The sequence below is a fragment of the Pezoporus occidentalis genome, unplaced genomic scaffold (genome assembly GCF_034315485.1).
Source record: "Pezoporus occidentalis ecotype Australia unplaced genomic scaffold, CSIRO_AGI_Poc_V1 ctg211, whole genome shotgun sequence".
Taxonomy (NCBI): domain Eukaryota; kingdom Metazoa; phylum Chordata; class Aves; order Psittaciformes; family Psittacidae; genus Pezoporus; species Pezoporus occidentalis.
This window is the reverse complement of record NW_026913976.1, coordinates 589964-615355: the sequence shown is the minus strand read 5'-3', so window position 1 is coordinate 615355 and position 25392 is coordinate 589964. Positions and strand designations below refer to the sequence as shown.

Here is a 25392-nt window from a genome sequence, read left to right as displayed (position 1 = left end):
CACAAAATTGGCAATAAAAGCAGCAGTTAAAGCTTTACAACTGAAAATACACTGATTTTCCCATTGCAGTTTACACTCAACTGCATCTCCCTCCATTGAGCCAAAGTGAGTTATTAATCATGGTGTGCTCTAATCACTGCCTAAAATTTAAGTAGTTTGTAGAACACGGACAGGAGTTAAGGGTCAAACTGGTGGGAGCAAATGCGAGTGTTTGCTTTTGGGGTTTGTTTGTTTGTTTGAGGGTTCTTTAAGACCAGAAGTGAACTTTCCTTTTTCCAGATGCATGGAAAAGAGGTCTAATAAACAAATATCGAAAAACTGCTGTACTACATTAATTAAACACAGTGTTCTAAAGCTAGGTGCACAAACTCATCCTCATCTAGTTAATTAGTCCTTGTTGTCCCTGAGACAGCATTGTTCTCTGTCCTTTCCCCGAGTACTCCTTGGTCATGATTTTGGGGAGAAAGGTCACTACCTTGCCCTTCCTAGTGACTGTCAGCTGAGTATGAGCCACCAAAGTCACCTAGGGTTTGGTTATTAACTTCAGCAAGCATTTGATCTAGCCCTCAGTTACCTGTCTCATCTCCTCTAAGAAGTCTCCATTTGCTGACAATCAGACAGCAGTTGCCATTACAAACACTTTTCAAATTTCAGTTTGATCATTAACTATGGGTCATTAAAACTGCAGAGAAGGGTGGAGAAATCTTAAAATAAGCACTACCTGCCACTAAGGATACCTAACTGAGCCCTCAGGAAAGCACTGGTGTGTTCTCTTCTACAAAGGAGCACACCTTTATTGTGGTTCCAATAATACTGTGCATTTAAGGCCCATGATAGGATAGATCAATCAGGTACCTTCCCATCTCTGTTTGATTCTGGAAGTTCAAAAGTCACAATTAACACACAGACCAACCTATTCTGCTTTTTTCCACAAAACGGCAACAGTTCCTCCATCTTGCCTCCAAGGTTCTTTGGGCACTGCTGACCCTGCCTGCAGATGTGCTCACAGAACATGCAGCCACAACAGAGTCAGGACTGTGACAGAGACCTCTAAGAAGCTGCTTTAGCATTAACAACATAAGTGCTCCACATGGCAGCCAACAGACACAGCTAACGCTTTCTTTGTAGGAACCCACTGGGCTCAATTCAAGCTCAGAAATACTGGGACTTCCACTCTGCAGCACTTAGACCTGTACAGAGAGGCTGCATTGGAAATGGGATGGATTTCCATCTCTGGAAAAGGATGGTTCAGCTATCAAACATGGTCAAGGTTGTACAGAAGTTTTGAATCAAAGACGGTAAACAACTTTATTCACAGTGTAACACAGTGGCTCTGCCTGCTTTTGGGCTGTAACAGTTCCCTGAGGCCCACCTCTCTGGTTTACCAAGAGTTTCAGAAATCTTACAGCATCCTCTCTCCAAGAAAGCTTACTGGGTTTCAGAAGAGTAACTAACTGAGCTATGTTCTATTCTGGAAAAAAAAAACCAACCCAAAACCAAAACACCACTACCACCAAACAACTCAAAGCCAACCAAGCATGCAAAAAACAAACCAAAACAAAAAAATCCCCACAAAATGCCAAAACCAACCAGCCCACCCCTCAAAAAACCCCACCAACATATATGTAGCAGGAAGTAGGGGGTGGGGGAAAGTGCTAGAAATCTTGTAATAATTTGTAAGAATGATTCTGCAATTTGCTTTCTAAAATCTGTTGCATTTAGTATTTTATTTTGGAGAAGATAAATATAAATCAGAACATATTCATACAGAATTTCAGAGCCAAACACTTTAATGCCAAAATTTGCAAAGTGGCTTAACCAAGCTCAGATAAAATCAGCACGAGAGATAGAAATGAAACCCTGGAGTTCCTAGCTCTTGTGCCTGAATTCAGATTGCCAGACTTGCCTTTCATCGGCAAAACACAAGTGCAAGAATTTGCATATAGGCTGGGTTTTGGAGCTATACTGGGTAGTAACTGCAGCAGAGTATTAACACTGTACAAAAACCAGTGCCACCTGAAGACAGCAAAGAGACTGCTAGGGATGAATCAATTTTCTTTGGGGCTTTAAAAAGGATCCTTCACCTTTACAGTATAAATCTACTAGAGTCAGATTTCTCTCTGAAATTTACTCCAGACTCCTCCTCTACTAATCAGTTGTCCTACAACAATACTGTAAAGCTTTTATAGCAACTGCAGCATTACCATCTCAGCAACATCTCCTACCAGAACATGGACATAATGAACACACCCTAACTCCATATGGAAACAAGAAAGTTCCCCTGTGCTACCACAGGCAAGGTCATTCTCCTCAATGACAAGTGCCCTGCCCATCTCTGAATTCACCTGAATTCCTCCAAGGCTGAGAATAATTGCTCTTTTGAAGTCAGTATATTAGAATATTGTTATCCACTGAAGAATGAAAACATTCACTATCATTTACTGAACAGCATACTTCTTAAAAATGTCTGCCTTAGTTTCCTTGTATGGTTATCTTGGATGTCACACAGTCACTCTGCTCTAGCCCAGCACATACAGTGCTGTTACAGTTACTGGGGCTCAGGTAGGGGAAACATCTGGTAACTGCTTGCCGGCAAATGAGACCTCTGTAACTGGGTTTGAGTTCTCTTACAGAAAAGCTTAACAAGGAAAAAGTCCTTCCCAAGAGTGATCTCCGTGTATAATGTATCATTTCTTTTCCATCAGCTGTGACAGACCCCTGCACTAAGGCAAATCCAGAGGTTCTTGCTTTTTGATTTTGTATTTTTGATTCTGCTTACCTACATTTTCAGGCAACTACATTTCTTACAGAACACAAATCTAAAGATACTCCAAGAATTAAAGTGCTAGAAGTAAAAAAGTTTCTATAGTTTACATTATAATGCTTATCTGCCAAACAATCAGAATGAAACATTCACTTCTTTATTTACTCATTAACGAACGTTAGTCAATGTCCTTTACAACTTCTGGAATGTTATAAAAGAAACTACAGATAAAGGGCCACATTCTGTGTACACTTATGCCAGGGGAAAAAAAGTATTTTACACACACACCACCACCCACCCCCAAAAAATATAATCAACAAATGACTGCCAAAATGACCAGCCTGCAATGGAAACTCCAAAATGTGTAGCCGAAGTAATACTAGATCAAGAACTTAGCTTATGATTCAGCTGTGGGATTTAAAGGACAAACATATGTAGTGGAGACCTTAAGAAAAAACTCCAGTCTCAATTTTTATTTTGGAGAAGCAATTCAAATGCTTTGTTCCACCCACCTCAATTATAGTAGCTGTGAACTCAAATTGAACAACAAAACCAATTTAAAACCCCAGCAATATGGACTTACACCTGCTTTGCATCAGCATAAGAGACAGATTGTGGACACGTGCAAGAAAGAATTCTGCTAAAGTTCTAAAAGCATGTAGGATTTGCCTTTTTTTTTCTGCTGCCACTAAAAAGCCATGACAGAGGGATCTTAGGCAGTTGTGACAAATACTTGTTTGTTTATTTGAATCTAGTCCCTTTGGGCATAAACTAAAAGTTATCATCTATCTTCTAACGGCAGCTTGGAAGCGATTTAAAAAGCTGCAACTTTGTTGATACTGGCTGCCATTCTCAGCGTTGGATTTCAGTAATTTATTCCTTAAACCAGACGCAATTTCCTGGGAAACAGCACTTTAACCCACAGATGGGATTTTATTTCATGAAGGGAGATGGCAGTGCAGTTAGCTCTTCCTCTCCCCTCAAAGAAAACACCATTTTGGCAGTGTAACAGTATCCAAGCCGGGAAAATTCTTGCTGCTCCATCATTCTGCTATCAGCAGTCTGACAACAAAGCACTCACAAATACATGTAGACAGTAAAACAGAAGCTATGCATGTCCTGGAAAAACATCTGCATTGATGCAGAGATCCATCCAAGATACATTTACACACTGCATCGACACCCTTGTACAGACCTTAGTCTTGAGGCACGGAATTGAGTGAGCTCGTTCTGGTTTTCACAGTATTTCTGTCTTTCTAAACTCCCTTAATGTAACATTTTCCCATTTTATTGGACTTTAAAGAAAGAATACAAAACCAAAATCAGATAATAATTAGTAAGTTAATATAAACCACAGGAAGTATCAACTGATGTGCATAATTATGAGTGTCCACAAATAAACCTGGACCCTATCTGGAGAATTCGAATTCCTGTGCCTATAATGTTCCAAGTCCCACACAAGCTCACTGTAGAGACAATCCAGATCATGGTGGTTATCCAAGCTAAGAAGTTAGGAGCTGATATCCAGTCTCAAGGACACATTTGGCCAAGAGAAGACTCTTGACTTCCATCTCATTAAATATTTCCTTATACTATATTCACCCAAGGAAACTGCATGAGTGAATTTTACAGTATCATAATTAATTGAGTTAAATACCCTTAATAAACTCTTTGCTTTTGTTTCTCAGCTGGTCTCCAATACAGCTACTCCACATATAAAACACGTCCACAGCTTAAAAAAGTGTCAAGTATAGCTTTTCACTTTAAAATTTTCAATGACAGAAAACCACATGTTTTTCTAGCAGGTCTTACCTCCAAAAGTCCATCTTCAGGTAGGTCTGTGCAGTGTACAGCATTCTGAACCTTGTTCTTCCCAAAGAGAGCACGCAGAGTTCCAGGTCGGAGATGACGAGCTATTTCCTATTGAACACAACAAAACCAGAAGACCGTTTTGAACCACACTCTTCCTTTATATTGTGAATGCAATGGAGTCTTATAAAGTAAAACATTACTGTGCTATCAAAATATGTGTAGTACACTATAAAAGAAAACTAAGAGAGAAATTCCAGCTTGCATTACACACATACACAGCTGTTGAAAAATCATGACCAAGACTGTGAAAACTAACTGCTTGAAACTGGCTAATCAAGCCACCGCGGTTGACATGCAGGACCCTTCATATTACAGATACAACTTCCTGTTACTTGTATTAATACAATTAGCTCATGTTAACACCTTTCCAGCTCTCAACAGAATGTCTGCCCTTGGGGAGCAGACACAAGTACACCACCTCCCCAGCACTGAACTATTTGCTTCAGAACCTGATGTTTGTGAAGCCCAGCTGCTGAATAGACTCTTGGTCTTCTCCTCTGCAGTGATTTTCTCAGACTGTGACTAGCGCCAACATCTGATCCCTCCTGAGGATCAGTCCAGACTCTCTCTACCTTTTTCTCTGTTCTTTGAAGTTGACATTTCAATACTCTTCTTCATCAACAATGCCTTCATCAACAAATATGTCCTTGACCTCTCTGTGTTTCTCTTACTGCAGCAGATACCACTCATAACATTCTTCCCCTACCTCTTTGTGATGGCATACCTCCTATTTTATGCCACAGAGGACTGCCTTCATTGGCTCTCCTGTCCACCATGCTCTTTCTTTCAAGGCAAAATGCAGTTCTGCTGTAATTCTCCGCACATGTATTGTTGTCTTTTAACCCCTTTTCTGTGCCAACTGTGCTATACCTCGTGGGCCTCTCTTCCCAACACCCTGAAACATTTCTCCAAGCCTACCTCATACACAGTGTGCTTCCTATTAACATTCAGTGGTGATGGCATTAACCCAATTTTCCCTCCTTAAAACCATCAGGACATTCTTCAGTGAGTGCCTCCTGAGCACTGCTGCCTCTGAGGGGTCAGGCTCACAACAAGCTCATGCTACAGCTACTGAATTGAAAAAAAAGGAAGCATTTTTCCTTGCTAACAGAACCTACATCAGCCCCTTTCTGAAGGGGCACTGGGGACATCAGGGTGTAATCACTTTGGAAGTGGCCAGCTGGGTTTCACTGTGCCACTCCCAGATGTTTGTTTTGATGTCACAGCTGGAGGTTACCGTCCTCACAGCTGAGTCACCAGCCTGGATCATCCAAGCATTTCTTAACTGTCAGTGTCAGATGGGTTCAAAGTGACTTCAGTATTGGCTCTTGGCTCAGCTGGAAAGCTTTGCACAGGTACAGGTGAGAACCACTTGCATGATGCCCACTCTCTTCTGCGATGGCAGTGAATGTTCTAAGCTAGTCCCAAAAGCATTATCTGACAACACCCTTTGCCCACTTTCCAGCTTCACCCACTTGTCATGTCTCGTAACTAAACTAAGACAATTGGATTTTCAAGGCAAGATCTTATTTTAGCCCAGCAAGTCCTAGATATTTTCCTGTAATAACAATTAACAGTTATGGTGATTTGTTACCTAGTAACCTAGATCTGTTACCTGTGGTGATCTGCTACCCACCAGGAAGACAATTAAACTACTTTAATGCTTAAAGTATGTCTAAACCAAAACATGCTGTGAGCAGAAGTTTCAGTTCCCCATTGTTACTGTGGGTATGTCACAGGTTGTACAGGATCTTTAGATATGGATGTCAAGGATATTTGAATAAGATACACTCAATATCAAACAGGACAGTTCAAGAGTTTGACTTTCAAAAAAAAAAAATCCTCAAGGAGAAAAAACCCCTCCTCTACATGGTCCTTACAAAGGCTTGTGATAAGAAAGTCTGCTGGAGAAACAGAAGTCACATGCCAGTTAACTATAGCTATGTGACACTTTAATCAAGTCTTCCTTGAAACAACTCTTGATTCCTGTAACAACTAGGTGTTGGGAAGCCGGCGATAGCACTTGGCTTCCAATTACTTTAAAGAAAGTTTGGGCATATTAGAAAAAATTATTGTGACTATAAACTCTTTGGGAACAATTTAGCAAGAAACAGCTCAGATCTAAAAAGCTTAACCTTGGTATTTCATACTCTGTTTATTTCCCATCCATCACACTCTTTTGTTCAAACTGTTCCATCCTTCAACAAGGCCAAAAATTCTGCTTCTTATGAAACTTTCCCAAATGCAGCTATGGCCTCGTGACCTGTAATTTTTCCTAAGCTCTCATTTCTGCTTCATGACTTCTTAACAGAAGACCTCATGCTTTTTCTCTGAGACTCACTCTACCCCACTAACACTGGCAAAAACTCCTACTGTTGCAGTTCCTTCAATTTTTCAACACAGGTTGCTACACATTCTCTTGCCTTCCTGAAACTCATCAGACATCTTGTACAAAAAGGGACTCATTCTGTTCTGCCTAGGACTGCATTAGATCCGAAGTACACAAAGGTAGGTTGTCCAGCACTTCACACTGTTAGCACCTGCTTAGTAAGAATCTAAAGAAATCTTTCTTGTCCTTAGTTAACAAACTGGACAAGAGGTAAAGCAGTCTCTGCTTATATTCACACAGCCAAACAAAGGACAATAATTGCCAATTCCAAAGTTTTTCTATTCCATTGCTTTCTTACTAGGCTAATGAGGAGCCCTCAGGGAACAAGGCCTCTGTAAATGATGGAGATACAAAGAGTTGTATGGATCAGCCACAACTGTCCTTGGGTATGTATGTACAGGGTTTCATCTGCAACAACATGGAAATGCAAAACCTCTTTTTCCTAAGCTTTCCACTATGTTTATTTTCTGGAGTATGTGCTTTGTGCATCAGTTTCCAAAAACTTTTTTGAAAGGAGAGTGGGATGATGCAAGAGTTAAGAGCAGCTACAGCTCTATTATATGCATGAGAGGAGGGTAACGTCTGCACTGGAACTTCACGTGCAGGTATAAATGGAGGTGCCACAAACTTGCACCTCACAAAGAATACACTGTCTGCAGTAAAACAAACCAGTGTTGCTGTACCAAAAGGCTTCATATCCACTTTGGTCTTTTTCAGGAGGCTATTTGATCACACCCTACAGGCTGGGCTTTGATCTTCACCCAGCCCTTTGAAGATCCTTGCCCTACACAAGTTACAGATATATTTCATGTATCTATCACTCTATAGCTGTGCACAGTGCAACACTGCCTGTATGAAGTACTTAGCACATTCTAAAATCTTTCTATTTCTATATGAGTGAAGGGAAACAAATGTCACCCATGCCAGTAATATGTCAAAAACAGACTTAAATATCATAAACATACTCATAAGCAAAGCTCATTAACTGCTTTTCCTTCAAATGTCTGTCTTTTCCTAGGCTGGATGGGAAGTTATACAGTAATATGTATTCCAGCCAAAATTTCAGATTTAAAGAAAATGTCAAGAAAATGTATCTGCCATGAATATTTAATTAGGTATCTAAAAAGGCCAAAAGGCCTCACTGCCTTTAAACATTTCAGCGTGCTTTGTTGTTTAAATGGCATTTAAGGAAAAGCCAAAGAGGCGACCACTGACTGTGCAGCAACCATTCCCTCCCTCATCACTGGGAAACAGCACAAACTCTGAATGCACCAAAGTTACACAAAGGAACTTTTACAGCCTAAAATTCTGCTCTATTTGAACATGAACTAGAACAAGGGAACCTTGAAAATTCCTTACTATTCCTCTTGAGTGAATTAGAATAAAAATATGAGTTTGTGATCAAACTGTCTGCTACCCATGGTGTGCTCCCAAGGCAGGTTCACTCTTTCACATTTACTTTCAGGCCAGCATCATTCATGGGCTGCAATAAACTGCACAGCCCTCTCAAAGCCCCCAGTAAAACACCTTGTTTTCCTTCTCTATCCAAGCCCTGTGTGTCTACTCCTTGGTCATCTTAATATTCTTCATTCATCACTCTTTCTGAAGGCTCTATGTTGACTTGATCTCCCCACCTCTGCTTTCCCCACCCTGCACTCATGAAGCTTTTTGTTCTGCATTTCTCCATGCTCCACTGCTGTCATGAAAGAGATGATTCCTCTTTTCCCTTGAGGGTGCCAACTGATCCAGAAAGCAGTAGCCAGCCTCAGCCAAACAAGCAAGTGCCTTTCTCCTTTTAAAGACCAGCTACACCCTTGTCAAGAGAACAGAACACACATTAACTGTGAACAAACAAAACAATGTAAATTCCACCACTCACTGTGGAATTTGTCTATCTGAACGTCAGCCATCAGAAAGCTGACTGCCTCAACCAAGTCCAAGTGAGGCACCTGAGCTTCCTCTGTAGCACATGGAGGCTAATAAGCCTTTTCAGCTAAAAAAAAAAAGGCTCCTGCAATACAACAGCTATGTAAGGCAGGTAGGATGAGTGCCTCTCTCTTCTACTCCCATCATCACAGCTCTTCAGCTGGCTTTTACTTTCAGGGGATTTTAGCACCATTCATATCACACGCTGCTGGTTGTAGCAGGGAGATGTACAAAATACTCATTCCTACATAAGCCATCAGTAAGAGGTAAAATGATAAAAGCAACACATTCTCTGTCATGCAGAGTACCATACTAGATAAGCATCTCCTGTAATGCTAATTCAAACTAAGAAACACCTTCACATTATTGTTACTGTGGGAACAACCTCAGTTGACCAGTCTGATATATCCTTCACAGATGTTCCCATCTAAAGACAAAGGCTTAACTGTCAAAACAAAATCTGTGGTCACAGATGATATTGTGCACGATACCACAAGGGCTGACTTGCCTCACCTTGACTGACATGTTTTCTTTGCAGTTCATACTCCTTCCAAACTCTAGCCAACCAATTCTGATGTGTGCCCTTCCCTACGAGTTACTTCAGCTCTGACTTGGTTATGTTCCCCAGTTTCATGCAATAAGGCACCTTGCACTCAGCATCAGCTGCTGCACAACACAATTTTCTACTCCTGCGTCAACTCAAGGTCCATTTCATCATCCCTAAATGTGGTGTTAAGCCTTCTGTCTATCTCACACAGAGAAAAATCTACGTAAGGTGCTGCTGTTACCACTGTTAACTCTTGGTCAATGTTAAAGAGAATGCAATAGGTTTCCTTTTGCAAACCAATGCAGAATAGAAGTCTGTTGTTGACAGTGACACATTTTCTCTTTTCTTTGTGTTCCACATGAGCTGCACCAACATCCTGTACAAATATGGAGTCAGTATTAACAGCCTTACGCACACTTCCAAGGGAGTCAGTGCTATCAGAAAGTCTTTCATACTTCCCACATATCACAAAAAAAATAATCAAACTAAAACAACCTCCTCCAAACATACACACACACTAAACACCCCTCATCTTTTAATCTTTATCACAAAACAAACTGATACACAGGTTCTCAAGAATCTAGAAAGATTGCATTGAAAGCCTCTCTAATATTTAGCTTAATCTTCTGTCCCCTGAGCCCTGTGCATTTGACCTAGACATTCAGGTTGTCTTCTCCTGACTGATGGCAAAATATTTATGCCTCCAATCATTTAATGGCTGTCCTGACAAGTTTCTCATATCTTTATCTGAGTCAAGTCTGTGGGCATATAGTTACGTACTTGAAACAGTGTGGCTGTAAAGGTTTGTTCAGCGAATTAACTTAATCTGATCCAGGCAACAGCAGCCAAACCTCTAATTGTAAGGCTCTGAACAGTGCAGCCCAGGATCACCTAATCAAAAAGTTCTGCAACAGTAGCAGCAAGGAACCAAACCACAGTTTATTTTGTTACAAAAGCCTACTCTGCTCTGAGTTAAAAAAAGGAAAAAAAAAAGGAAGAAAACAAAAATCCATCTTCTTTTCTGTTTATTTTAAAGCCAGCCTACCTCTGAACTACTGCTCTGAAGGCCTGTGGCTCTTGGAAGTTTTGGTAAGGGACCTAAAATTATCTTCCGTACTCCAACGCCGGCAGTTTCCCGGAAGCTAGCAGGTCTGTAGAAGTTGTTACACTGTCTCCTTCTCACACTCTGCCCCTGAGGCACTTTGGTTCTCCCGGCTTCACTCCCACACTTTCCCTACCACTCCTCCTCTCTGGCAGCCCGAAGGTGCTGCACCAACTCTCTGCAGATTCTCTGCTGTGGGCAGCAAACGTGGCACATTTGCCAGCCTGAGATAGCATTTTCACTGGTCTTGGTGCTTCTGGTTTATAGTTACACAATTCTAATGAAAACTACCCTGCTCTGAAACTTATTTACCATCGTATTTGTGTGCCTATCTGCCGTTGCCAATGGGCTGAATTTAGATAAGAGCAAGCAGCCACACTTCTGAGTGAAGTGTAAACTAGATTGGATGGTGAAGCCTTGAGGATAACTTACATATCAAATGTGAGTTGGTTGCAAAATAGGAATGAAGATAAAACAGCTAGCTATCTTGTTGTACTATCTGGGTGCAGTAAGGGATATTTACATTACTTGACAAGTTGGAAAAGGGAAGAATTTAACAACTGAAAAGCAACTAATTCCATAAGAAAGCGCAGTGTAATTAAACTTTATTATTAGCTGCTTTACCTTAAGCTTTAAAGGTACAATACTGGTCCTATTGATGCTTTTCCAGCACCTTCAAGGCATTTAGAATTTCATCTATTTACTAATTCACCTGTGAAACAAGGATAAAAAAATACTAGCCTGCAAGGGGTATTTTGGGATTTCATTAATAGATGTTAGCAAAATATCTGGAGAGCATTCAGTGAAAGTCACTATGAAGTTGCAAGACATTATTTTTGGTCCGCAAATACCTTGGCTGAGTTTTTCCTGGTAAGAACAATTAGAAATTATCTTTTCCTCTGAAATTTTTGAGATCAAATTTTACATTTGCTTAAGCAGTCCAGAAACCTGAGTGAGGCACTTTGCAAAGCAGAAAAAAACTGCTTTAAAATTCTAGAGACGCCCTTAGTTAAACCAACTTTGGACCATCCACTTCAACAGAAGACACGGACTGAAAAAAAAACCTCACAAGTCTGCTGCAACCCCCAGAAATCCTTCTCACTTGGGGCTCAGCATGGGAGAGCATACTCTGTGCCCTCAAGCCTCCCCAATCTAACAGCCAGCTTGTGCTGCCATCTCTTCCCACACAGTTGTGAGTAGCCCTGCTGGATGGAAGGAATCACTCATAATCTGTGTTACAACTGTTTCTTAAAAGCCCCTGCTGTGTTCAGGACTAGCTGTACTAGTCAGTGATCCTATGCACGGTTCCTGGTCTGTAAAACTTAAATGAAGAGACATAAAGAACAGAAAATAGGAGCAGAATGGACCCCATTTTTTTTCGGAGTGAGAAACCAAGGCAGGGAGACAGTACTTTCTCAGGGGCACAAAAAACCACAGGTCACAACAATCACAAGTGCAACATCTTACTATTAGCTCAGATGTCTTGAACTCGAGACCAGTTCCTTCACTATTCTCTCTCCCTGTTTTAATGCTGCTTTAATTCCTGTGTAGCAAGCACCCTGATGATAAACCACAGTCTGCAAAATTCAGGCCATGCCAGGGTGACCCATGGGAACTTGAGAGCTGCCATGGAAACTTGAAGAACAACTGCTGCTCACCCATCTTCCACCACAACTTTGTTCTAGTCCTTTGATCTGGGAAGTCAAGGGATGCAGACAAAGGGAAAACATCTTGGGAGTAGTCCCATGTGCACATTGGATGCGGTCTATCATGCTGTAAGTGAAAGAAGCTACTAAAAATTCTGCTCAGGTGGCCCTGCAGTAGAACAGAGAATGTCACCTAAACCAAACAGACCAGCAAGCAGCACCCCAAGTTATTCAGCAGGTTTTCAGCATTTGAATTAACCATTTTATATCCAGTTTTTAAAATGTCTTTGTTTAGTTAACAGTGTCCACAGACAATGAGACCAGTGGTACAAAATGAAAACTATTACTGCAGCTGTTCTCATGGCTTTCAGCAATTGCAGAGAGGAGGATTTAAAATAAGAACAACAGTAATAATAATAGCAGCCACCATCATCAGAAATGCAAAACCACACTACTGACTGTTACAGAAGGGAAGGCTTAGGCCACAGTATCTGTTTTCAGCCACTTTGAAGCCTTTAATAAGTAGCTCAAGCAGAAAATAAGTGCAGATATGCTCTCTCCACAGCATGTATTTCTTGTATTACTACAATGACATTCAAAGCACCTAGGCAATTTCAGTCCACACACCCCCTGTTGCAATGTACGGTATAAGGATATCAGCTATACTACCTAGAAAGCCAACTGATCCTTCTTAGGGGAAACCCACTCAAGAAACTGATAGATCTCTTTCCAGCAGTGATCAGATCCACTCAGATCAATCTCTTTCGTGTACCAATTTATCATCAAGAGTACATAATAAACACTTTGAGCTGCAGCTCCTTTTCCATTTGGTTATTATTAGCTCTGCCACCAAGTTATTAACCAAGCAGAGCCTGAATAAGCAGTCCTCTAGGATAAGAAAAAAAGTCACGCACATTCAGGAATTGATTATTCATAAGCTGTTGACTGAAAGACATGAAACTTTTTGGGACAGCTGCAGCCAACTTCATGATTCTCAAGATCACAAAATCATCATGGTTATATGGAAAAGTGCTCTACTGTCCTTTTTCTACATGCCTATAACTTCTTCTAGTGCACATTTTCAAAAGCACCTTTGTGCGCTGACTCTTGCTAACTCCCCTCTACAGTGCTCTAGAAAAAGCCCTTGCAGCCTGTTCTACCAAATTCTACCTTGGTTTATTACTTTCTTATTATTTATTCATATTATTTCATAACTTGAAGTCTATGTAACACTACTACAAAACTACTATGTTCCAAAAGAAGTCAAGAAGAATACAAGTAAAGGCCAAGGCTCAAACACACAAGATCACTGTGACCAGGATGCCAAGTAACTGGAAGAGAAAACAACGTTTAGTGCAGTAACAGTTACCATTTTCTTTCCCAGACAGTGACCTCAGCACTTCCCATATCTTCCTGGAAACACTTCTCCCTTTTTCCAAGGAAGGACTGAGGCTACAGAGAATTACTTTTTTTTTGCCTCAATGCTTCCTTTCAGGGATTAATTTTTCTAGATTCAAAACCACTGCTGTCCAATGTGAACAAGTGATTTGCTGTCTGCTGTAACCAAACAGAACATAGGGGAAGCAAAGAAAACAATCACGTAAACTGAAATTAACCCAGAAGCATCATGTTCTTGAAAAGGCTCTTAGCTATGTTCTCAAAAAGGATCCTCCCTAGTGCCTTTATGGACTGTATTAATTAATTAAATCTCAGAAACCACAGCAGCTACTGCAAAAACAGAACAGTCCAAAGGAGGAAGGAGGGAGGGAAAAAAAAATAAATCAAAATCACCAAGGATGGCAGACCTCCTATGACTGTAGGAGGAGACTACAGCCTAGGGCCAGGCCTGTGTTTTATTGACAAAGGCTGTGTTTTCACAAAGGGGAAGAAAACTTTTACTTTTAAGAAGTATTAAACCCCCCCCCCGGCAGCATAAATTGCATTTTAATCCAGTGTAGGTGGGAGAAACAAGCACTAGACAGAACCCTGCGGATTACCTTTGATCAGCCTACCACTGTAAAATTACATTGTGAGCTTGTCCATACCAGACTGGTATCACACAATCAGCTGGTATGTTAGAAAAATACCTTTCTCTACAGTATTGAGAAAAAAAACTTTTCTCTTAATCTATTTAAGATATGTAAACAGAGTTACAATAAAGATAAGGTATTTTGAAACATACTGAATGCATGAAAGTATGATCCATCTGTATGAGATACTAAATCTGTAACACCACTCTCTAAAACATAGCAGCTATTCAAAATTTGGAGAACATAACAAGGAAGACACAATATAAACAGGATATGGAAGCATTCATTTTGCAAAGCAAGACCTGCAAATGGACAGTTACAACCAAAACCCCACACAGTCCAAAAAAACCACCCCCCATCAAGACTGAATAGACAAATTCATGCAACTCACAGCATCTATAAGAATCTTGTGGTCATCATAGATGCTTAAAATACCACTTTTTAATAACACCCACCTACTACTTTGGGATGCACTCGGTCTGAGTGCAAAGGGAGCCTTTATGAACCCTAAACCAGTCTTCCAGGCTTCTTTCACACCTACTAGACACAATTAGACTTTGTGATTTCAGATTAGGCTAAATGTCTTCATGTGTCTGCAGAACTGAACGGTGCAAAGTGCTTGACCAAGAAATCAAGTTTTCTTAAAAAGTAAATATTTTAAGTACAGCTTAAATCCTTACAAAAAAGGCTAGCCCTGTGGTGCTTTGCAAGGAAAGGCCTAAAAACCTAGCTCCAGGATACCCTGGCATGTTACCCATTCTAGGGAGTAGCAAGGAGGTCTCTACGGCAGCACAGCAAGTCAAGGAAAATCAGTAACCAGTGCTGTTAATCTCCTGTGGCACATCCCTGCTTTCTTTCAGTCTCTCCCTCCACACACATTCAGGGCTCAGAGAGCTGGGGCTGTTCAGCCTCAAGCATAGAAGACTCTGGGGAGATTTTATAGTGGTCATTCAGGGCCACTTAAAAGGGAGCTATAAGAAAGATGGGGTAAGACTTTTTAGCAGGGCCTGTTGCAATAGGACAAGGGTAACTAAAAGAGGGGAGATTCAGGCCGGACATGAGGAAAAAATTCTTTACAGTGAGAGTGGCGAAATACTGGCACAGGCTGCCAAGAGAGGTGGCGGGTGCACCACCCCTGGAGACATTCAAGGCCAGGCTGGATGTGGTTCTGGGCAACCTGATCTAGTTGGAGATCTCCCTGCTCATTGTAGGGGGGTTGGACTAGATGACCTCTGAAGGTCCTTTCCAACCCAAGGTACGTTATGATTCTATGATTCTCCCCTTGCTAAAACAGGGAAAGTTATTCCAGCCTGGAACCATGCACAAGGAGCCCAAAACCAGTTCAAAGTCACAGGCAGCCCAACATTAGGGAAAGACAGGAACGCAGATGGGAATCCTGAGGCTTCTGAAGTTGATGATACTTTCCAGGAGGGCATACAGAATCTTTGACAAAATGCTGATAACTTTCTGAAAATGCCCAGAAATTGCAGTTAAGAAGGTGCCAGGTCATCAGAGGATACTAAAATGTCAGTGACAGGTAGCAGAAGGAACTACAAGAAAAACCTTCATAGACTAGAAGGGCTTTGGTAGCCAGCTGAGGAAAAAAAAAAAACAACTAAGCAACTGCAAACAAGATGCATATGTGCTTCAGTTTCAGTCCTCTCCCAGAGGTTCCCAGTCCTTTCTCTGCAGAGGTTGAAAGCAGCAGACTCCTCCAGCATCATACCTCTGTGGTGGTAGTGGGCTTGATAGCAGACAATGCAGTATCTTTTATTATCTACTTTACCAAATGACATCTCATCAAGGATTTATTTAGGCAGAAAAAGTAGCACTGTTGGCATGTTCAAGCCAGGTAGCTCTGGAGCCTCAGACAAGGAGTGGCAGATACAAATGGGTTTTTTCAAACTGTAACCTTGCCAACATGCTTCAACCACATTGGATTTTAAGCAGAGTTTGGTCTTGAGGGCTTTGTCAGCATTTAGTCTCCTGATGGAGACTGCCAGTCATTACCAGTAACAGCAATTTTCAACACACATGCAGCTGCCTATCAAGAACCAAAGTTAATGTACAAATTCCAGCTCCACATGACACTGAACTGCCATCATATGACAGCAACCTTCCGGCAATTAACAAGCCACATTTAAAGCAAAACACTTGCAAGCAAAAGGCTCCTCCACCACTACTACTCTGATTCTTGTTCTAATCTCTGCACAAAGGCATAGTTCAGTGAGGCTGAAGTCTCTATCAAAGGACTTCCCGTCACCTCCAAAGGGTGGCTTTGAGAAGATAGTATGCAAGAAGAAGAGCTCAAAGCAGGTCACCTCAAAATTATAACCAGATCATGCATGCATGCATGCCACAACAAAAGCACATACACACACGATTAAAGCAAATGGGGCAACAGAGGGAGGGTATCAGGGGCTGGCAGACCACTGCAATCTCCATTCAGAAGCAAAAGAACCACATCATGAGAACTTACTATGAATACTGAGTTCATGCCTGCAAAAATTTATTATTGGATTCTTGACTTTCAGGTGCCCCTGGGGCAAGGCATAGCTTTGGCAGGAAGAATAAATACGACACTTATGTATCCGTCTTGTTTCTGGTGCAGGCAGTGCAGACTCCATCCATTTCATACCGGGAAAAGCAACTCACTGCCACAGGTGTGGTGTTTGGCATACACATAAACACAGGCTTATCTCTGACAACACACTATAACTGGGCTTTATGAACCAGCAGTGTCAGGTCTGCAAAAGGGGGCTGCACTAGAGGGAACAATCTCCCTCCACTTACACCTATTCAGTCAAAAATTACCACATCCCTCAACTAAGAGGCCTTAGCACAGTCCAGAACACATTTTCATTAGACCTGCAGAGGCTGATGTGGAAATTAAAAACTGAAAGGACAGAGTCAGATGACTGACCCTAAATAACATTTAAGCAATTCAATCATGTCTCCCACTGCAGGCTTAGACAGCAGGATATCGTAACTGGTATTGATCAATACGTTTGCTACTCTAGCTGATAATGCTCTGGCACTGAATGAAAGTTTTTATTATCATTACATGACTCAGGCTATCTAAGCAACTAATCAATTATATAAAAATCTTCTTCATCAAAGAATTAGATTAATAAATCTTATTTCTCTTGAAACACATCATGTACTTCACTGTCAACACTCTTAGCAAAGCTCAGTAGGCTACAGGAAGAATTCATATTGAAACAGCTATGAAGGTATCACCAGAAAATGAATACTTGGGAGCTCAAAAATAGTGTTAATATTTCTTTGTATCTTCCTCTGAACTACTTTTTATGTGATGTAATATGAAAATGTTGTGCTGCTAATGTAGTTCTAGGAATGAACAGGAACATTTTTCGTCTCACATGTAGATATTTTTCAGTGCTAATGTTGTTCTAGGAATGAACAGGAACATTTTTCATCTCACATGTAGATATTTTTCAGTGCTAAAGATTCACAAGAGGTCCATACAAACAAAAATCTTACAGCAACAAAGCTCTTCGGCTTATACTGTTTCCCTATTTAACTGATGAGATAACTGAGGCAGAAACGTATTGAACTTTTTGTCCAAGGTCACACAGTGAGGTCAGGAATGGAGCTAAAGCAGACCCCAGCTCTTCCAGCTTTGTTTTAAACCAACTTATCTCCCTTTTAGCTCTTTGGCACTGATGAAAAAGCACAAGGGACTAATACATACCTTAAAATTGCAAATCCCCAATGTAAAAAGAATGCAGGTTAGGATATAAAGCAAGTATACGAAAATCGCTTTTCAGCCTACTGGATGCAGAAATATTGCGGCATGTCCCATAGCTTTGATAATATCTCACAGCAAAAGGTACTTGAGTCATATTTAGTGTATGGCCACTATAAGTTATGCAATCACCCAGGAACAGCTACCTGATGTAGACTCCCGGAATCACATGTTCTAACCAACTTTTCCCTTGTGCATGAAGAAAGTTCAAAATAAAGGTAAAATAATTTAAAAAGAAAAAAAAAAAAGCAGAAATGTATCTGATTTCTACAGCATTTTACAAGTGTCTTACAAATACTAAGTAACCACCTCAATAATCCCATGACAAAATGTTACCAGCAGCTATTTCAACATAGAAGCTACACGAAGAAGATATGAAAACGAAGCCGTAGCTTTAGAACTCAGTAATAACAAAAGGCCTACAAGTGCTCTATCAGGCAAAAATACACAAACACCAACTAAATGAAACATCGCTGCCAGCAAGCTCAAGCAGTGACAGGATTCCATGGCCACCATCCCTTTGTTCTGAGGTCTTCAATTACAACCTTTGCTTCCTCATCCATGTGAAACAACATCAAATCAATACAGAATAGGTTGTTGGTTTTTCTTCTTACTGCTCTTAAACAAAACAGCTTTCTTGATAAAGCACACTGTGCTGCTTTTACCCCTACCTCTCCCCAGTCACTTCAATTTCTTTACAATGAAGAAGAAACATAGCTTGTCTTCTGTTGAACTTTGGTTCAAGTGGCAGCTCTTATTTCTAAGTGATAGTGTGTACCAAAAGTTCAAAAGATTAGTGTTCTGTAGTAATCTGTTTTAATGAACTTTTTAACTCCTCTTTCTAACTTTCTAGAGCTACCTCTTTGCCATAGGTGTAATTTTTTTCTTTCTTGATGTAAGAACTGCATCAGTAGAAACAGAGTGAAATAGCACCCAGCACAAAAAATGTAATTTAACAATCTGCATAATAAGATTTGATAAGTCTATCTTGAAAAAGGGCTTAAATGATTCAGACACGCCATGGAAAATCAGTGGAACTCAAAGCCGTTTCAGAAATCCCACTCCTATTTGAAATTTAAATATCTAAATAAAAGTGCTCAGCTGCTCATAAAATCTCAGTGTCTCAAACCTCCTAGTTTTAAGTACATAGCAAAGGCTGTGGGCGCTTCCACTCCTTGAAAGCTGCAGTCTTGTGTGGACTTCAGCCATCCTTTCCAGACAGCACTTATTAATGTTGTAAAGAAACACTATTTTCAAAATGGGCATCGGAATGGCCGCTGGCCTTTTATAGGGTTGCTGCAACAATTGATTGATTGATTCATGGCTTGGCTTTGCAAATGAAGATTTGGGAAGGGCTTTACCCACGCTTACTACAAGCGCAATTATGACTAAAAGGGCAATGTGGGATAGGCAAATCCAGTTGGAAAAAAGGCTGCTTGCTCATTCAGGATGTTTCCGAACAAGACTTTTATCTCCTGGGTCAATCTTGAACGACCAATGTCCTGAACCGCCTGCATGCAGGGTTGGGTCTGTGGCTTCCAGTGCATGAGCAGGATTACTATTGCAATGACACAACATCAGTAGGGTAAAACATCTAGGCACGATTCTGACTTAGAGGCATTCAGTCATAAGCCCGCAGATGGTAGCCTCGCACCACTGGCTCCTCAGCCAAGCGCAACAATAAGTAAAGAGTAAATACCTGCTTATTATAGCAGATGTGGAGAAAGTCTTCCATTTTTAAGTCCTACACATTAGCCACAGAGGCATTCCAGGACAGAGAGAACGAGGTACAGAGGGATGTCAAGAGCAAGTCACACAAGTAGTCTGGGACCTGGCTGTGAGGAACAGCTAAGCTAGAGGCTGCAATCGGAAGACAAGAAAAACAAGCATCACTGCTGATCTGAAAGATTACAGAAAGTCCTCAGCTGAGACCACCAATGACACAAAACAATCCAGTTGCACTCCGGAAGCTTAAGCCAAGCACAGTTAAAAATTCTGACAGGACAGCAAGAATGCAGTAAGCCAGCTGGCCACTCACTAGAAAAGTGCCAGCATACAACAAGAATGCATGCAGCAGCAAGACCTGCAGAAAAGCATTTCTCCTAGTGTATATACTACCCACAGGGACAAATGTTACACAAGCCTGCAATCCATGACACTGAGCCCTTCAACCAGGTCACAGTAATTGTGAGGGTGAGCATGTCCAGCACAGCTCCTAACAGACAAGTATCTTTATCCCACTGCCAACTTTCCAGATTTGACAGGCCATTCATATGCTGCTACAAAAAGGGTCAAAACAGGTTTTTGGTAGTAGTCTTCTCTACAACCACATGAGAAATTTTAATGAAGTATTTATAAGCTGGTTTATAATGAAAGATATTTTTGGCAGAGAGTTATACTGACTTGCAGTGCTAACAAATTATTACCTAGTAAGCACAAAGTTCCATTTCATTTTTAGCATTGTCTACTTGGTACAAATTGCTAGGTTATTGAAGTATAATCCTCAAAATGGAACAACTCTAATTCTTCATCTTTAAACATCAGGGACTTGGACAAACCCAAACCTATTTCCAAATGACATCTTGCTCTGATTTGGGAAAATCTGAATCACCTCTTTCTGGATGCCTTTTACTGAAGTGTACCCCAACTGTCTCCCTGTAAAACCAAGAACAGACTGAAAGGGCTGTTAACATTCATATCCAGTTTAGATATCTGACTTGCCACAAAGTAATTATTCCATTTGCTATGTATCTAAGATGTAATTAACAGCACATGTGATTGGGAGATTCAACCTATGTAGGTTGAATTCTAATGCCTTTGCTCACTTCAAACAGTACCTTGCTTTGAGAGTAATCACAGTGATTTCAATGGCACTACTTGTCAGACAGAGTATTCTTTAATAGCCATAGTGACCCAAGCAGGTACGTTTTGTAGGGAACTTGGTCTTCACCTATGTTTATAAATAGGTTGCACACACATCAGGATCTAGCATATATAAACAAATGAAATCCAGATCTCTCAGTGATAATGCACTATTTGCACAACTTTTATCACCAGAATATCAAGTCCATCATATCTTCATAGTCTGCATATAGCCTTGCTAGATAATGAAACTGCTGCTATGGTTCCTGCTACTCCTATTTGAGACAGATATTCTAACCACAAAGTTCACTTGTGAGCTTCTCTGATGATTCTGGATGGGAATGACAAAAAGACCACCGAGATATCCTAGTCCCTTCTTCCTCAAGGTCAACTTAACAAACGCTATCCAAAGAGAAAAATTTCAAAGATCACCCTTCAGAGCATTTGCACATATGCTCTATGTGCCCGCAGAATCAATTCATCCACAATCCTTCTATTTCAATAGAAAACAGTAGACAGAACTACGTAACACAGCTGCCTTTCAAATGTACCATTAGTACAGCTGCTATAAAGTCAGTGCCTAGAACTTACAGCCACCTGCTTCCACCAGAAGCAGACAGGTACTCATTTTCACTTCACAAATCACAGTTAACATTTAAACCGGAAAGACAAATGGCATAGCTAGGTCACTAGAAAGAGAGGAAGAGATCTGGCAGGCAGGAATTTAGTTATCTCCTTTGCTCCTTTCCTGCGCTACCCAAAGAAGCCATCATTTTATACACCCCTCAGCTCTTCAGCTTAACAGCTCCTTCAGTCACACATGTTTTATGGCTATGACAGACCTTTTCATATGATATAGTGCAGCAAAAAAGGGAAATTCCCCTTGCATAGGTACACTGTCTATAATAACTGAAAGCAGCTGTGATGTTTACAAGCATATTTTGATTTTAACCTATCAGGAATCAAACAGGCAGAAACATGAAAAGGGTATAATAGACCTGAATAAAAAAAAATGCACCTTTGAAAGCTTTAAAGGTCAGAAACCTTAAACATGGAATTTGGAGCAAAACTGAAACCACCATACTGGGTACATTACCACTAATATCCTGCAGGTAAAACTAAGTCAGATAAACAGGTTATGCTCTGCTTACAAGATGCTAATCCAGCAGAGAAACATTTGAATGTTACCAAACAGAAGGGGGAAAAAAGGTTTGGATAATGCCTTTAGCTTGAGCTTTCTGTAATGGAAACTCTGGATCTGAGGAAAAATATATCCTGAACAACTTGTTCTCCCCTCAAATATTAATCTGGGTGGATTCTTTCCATGGAAACTGGTAAACCCACTCAGTCTGCAACTAAAACTTCATAATCAAGAAAACATACAAACCCTGACCTCATTGTCTCCATCTTGATATTTTACCTCATGGATACTGTGTGGTATAATAGTCTTCTCTGTTTAACAAAAAACTGCAAATTTTTAGAGACAGCATTTATTGCCTGTCTCCAAATCACATGCAGTGTCACACACATCCAATTAGTCACCTCAAGAAATTAAAAATAAAAGCTAGAAGGCATTACCATAGCAAACAGGTAAAAGAACTTTTACATCCTTTTTGTTCGCTTCCTTCTGAAAAACCATTCTTCTTCTGAAGAACCAGTTCTCCTTTTATAGTTTCATCCTAGCAGAATGCCATAGACTGTGATGGACTAACATTTGATTTACATTTGCATGCACAAGCAGTAACTATTTGTTCCAGGGCTCTCAAGCCTTGTGCTAGAATATATGAATCTTCAACAGAGATTTCTGCCTAGATAGCTTTCCTTTCACATAAATATCACAGTATTTGATCATCTCTTTTAGTAACATTAGAAAAGTTGCTAGAGGATTTGCAAATTGGTCCACTAGGACTAGCATTTGACCTCCATACCAAGATAATGTTCATGTTTCCAATGAATTCATCAGGTATGTGGCAACCATACCCCACCTTGATATTTTAATTCACATCCACAGCATATCAACTTTTTAAGCACTCCTTACCACTCAAGGAAGTACTTACAGGGTCAGAAGGACCACAAAACTCTCTGAAGACTTTTGGAGGCTCAGGCTGTATAATCTCCATTGCTATGCAAGGGCCTGAACACAATTCTGTAACCATCTCCTGAAAGAGAAAAAAGAAACAAATCTGAGCTTCTCTGGGCATTAACAAGGGTTGTATTCCTCCCCAAAATTAGACCCAAGCTTACAGGACAGGAACAAGTGAGAAATATTGGTGCATTAGGGAAAGCAAAGACATTAAACAAATACATCATGAATACAGAATACAACAAATACAACAGAAGAAACGTGTTCCGTTTTGCTACTTGGTTTAGGAGGTGGAAATTGAGGTAAATTGGATATTCACCTTCAACAGGATACTGAATAGCATCCCCAGTACTTCAAATTCTTTTGTGGGTATATCCTTATTGATCTGGGCCTGGATTTCACAGCAGTATCCCATAACTTGTCAAACTAGACTAAATCAATAGACTACACTTTACTGGGCACAAGCCTGAAAAATCACACTGTGTTCAGCCAGTTCCACAGGCAGCAATGTACTTTGCAGTGTTCCCTACAGGAAGCACAGTACGCAGCCTAAATTTGTTTCCAAATATGCATTCTTTCGATGGCTTTTAGTCATTAAAATGTCTTTTGGGCTTTTGGTTTTCACTGTCTTTTCCTCATGCATTACTACAGAAGCTTGAAACACACAAAGCCAACAGAAGCTGTGCCTGTGGCACAAGCTGTTAGGGAAAGGGTACTTAATCTGGCAACATTCTTGAGGTGTACTGTTACCAGAGTCTCAGTTACACCAAAATCATCTGCTTCCCTGTAACCTCCTGAAGAGTAAAGAGACATAGTCAGTTCTAAGCAGATGCTGAAGATGGGTCTTAGTTTTCATAACCTTAAATTAACTCTGGGCGTTAGTGCAATTTGGAGTCTGTTAATAAGAGGTATAGGTTTCACAAGCAGAAAGAATCTATTTTGATGTTCTAGTCTGACTTCTTTTTCTAAATCATGTCCTTATAATAGTACACTTGTCTAGAAATCTGGCCAGGCAAGTTTTAAACAAATCAGGACAATTAACAGAATCAAAACCAATGAGGAAAGAGGAAAGGAGAAAACATTGTCAGGAAATAAAGGAGGACAGGAAAGGATAAGCAAGGTACTGCAATCACACCCACCAGCCATGGGCAGGTCAAGGATGAGTAATAGCAAAGAACAAGAGCATATAGAGTGGGTAAAAAAGCAGTAGGAAAAGAAGGATTAAGTCCTCTGCCATTTATGAATTGTGATGGAAACTAAACACACAAAGACTCCAAGTTGATCATCATTGTTCCAAAAAGCTGCTGTCTTCAGAATGGATTCCATGCTGAAAGCATGGGCTTAGTCTCCCCACTTAAAGTAAGGAGAACAGTATTTTAGCCAAGTGCCTCTATCATTAACCTGATCCTACAAAATGTAGGTAGAAGCATTCCTGAGAAGGCATGGAAGGAGTGCAGACTAGTTTCATGGTCTATAATAGGAATAAATATTTTATGACAAAACTGTCTTATCACCAGCAGATTCTTTTTAACAAAGGTCAGTGGGCAATATATTTCATTCTATTAAGAAACAATAAATTGCCACAAAGTCACTACTCTGTACAGCTTCATTAAATTCTGTCATCTAAATAACTATTAACAGGAAAGTGGAGAAAAACCATGCTTTTAACTTTAATTGAATCAACTGAATTCCTCCCTGCAAAATGTAGGTTGTTTTTTTTCTCTTGTTTCTCCCTTTTCTATTGTTTCTGTATCAGCACTGACATCCCACCTGCAACTGCAAACAACATGAGCCAAGTTACTCCTGACTCCTTCATTACAACAGAAAGCTGATGAGTCAAGAGCAGCTGCCATCAACTACGGCTCAGAGACAAGCAGTACAATGTGAGGAAAGCTTGAACTACCTTATGCAGTCTCACTGAGTCCAGAGTTGAATTTAAATAGCAGACACTGTTTCTTCGGTAAGACTCCCAGTTACAGCTAAATCAAGTTTTCTTTAGCAAATAGTTTATCCACCAAATAACGTGGTTTGTGGTCAATCAGAACAGTTCCTGGAGCTGGATCAAGCTCGAACACTTTTGATTAACAACTTAGACTCTGAGCTGACCCAAAAGAATGTTCCTCCTTTTTTCTCCATTTTCTATTCTGGCTACAGTGGGAAATAGAATGCAAAACAGCATAAAACCTAATCAATAGTATGCAAAATTTCATGCAGGAGATACCAACACAGCTAATATTTTGGGCAGTTGTTGAGCTTTCTCTTTTCACAGAGAAATGCTTTATATAAAACACAAAGCCTTTATCTGATTGACTTCACCAGAAGAAAGGAGAGTATAGTTTTTGAAAAGGATTTCTGGATGCCAAGTACCTTCTGCACCAAGTTATTTTCAAATGATAAATAAA

The 25392-nt window shown here is 40.4% G+C and overlaps 1 protein-coding gene across 1 annotated transcript in view; it reads right to left on the bottom strand.

The window, feature by feature from the left end:
• Positions 1–25392, bottom strand: part of NME7 (NME/NM23 family member 7) — a 92534-nt gene that overhangs the window by 12773 nt on the left and 54369 nt on the right. Inside the window, exons 10-11 of the mRNA XM_062619519.1 lie at positions 22965–23066; positions 4577–4684 (exon numbers count right to left, since the gene is read on the bottom strand). Coding sequence (XP_062475503.1) covers positions 4577–4684; positions 22965–23066 — 210 coding nt within the window. The remainder of the gene's footprint in view (positions 1–4576; positions 4685–22964; positions 23067–25392) is intronic.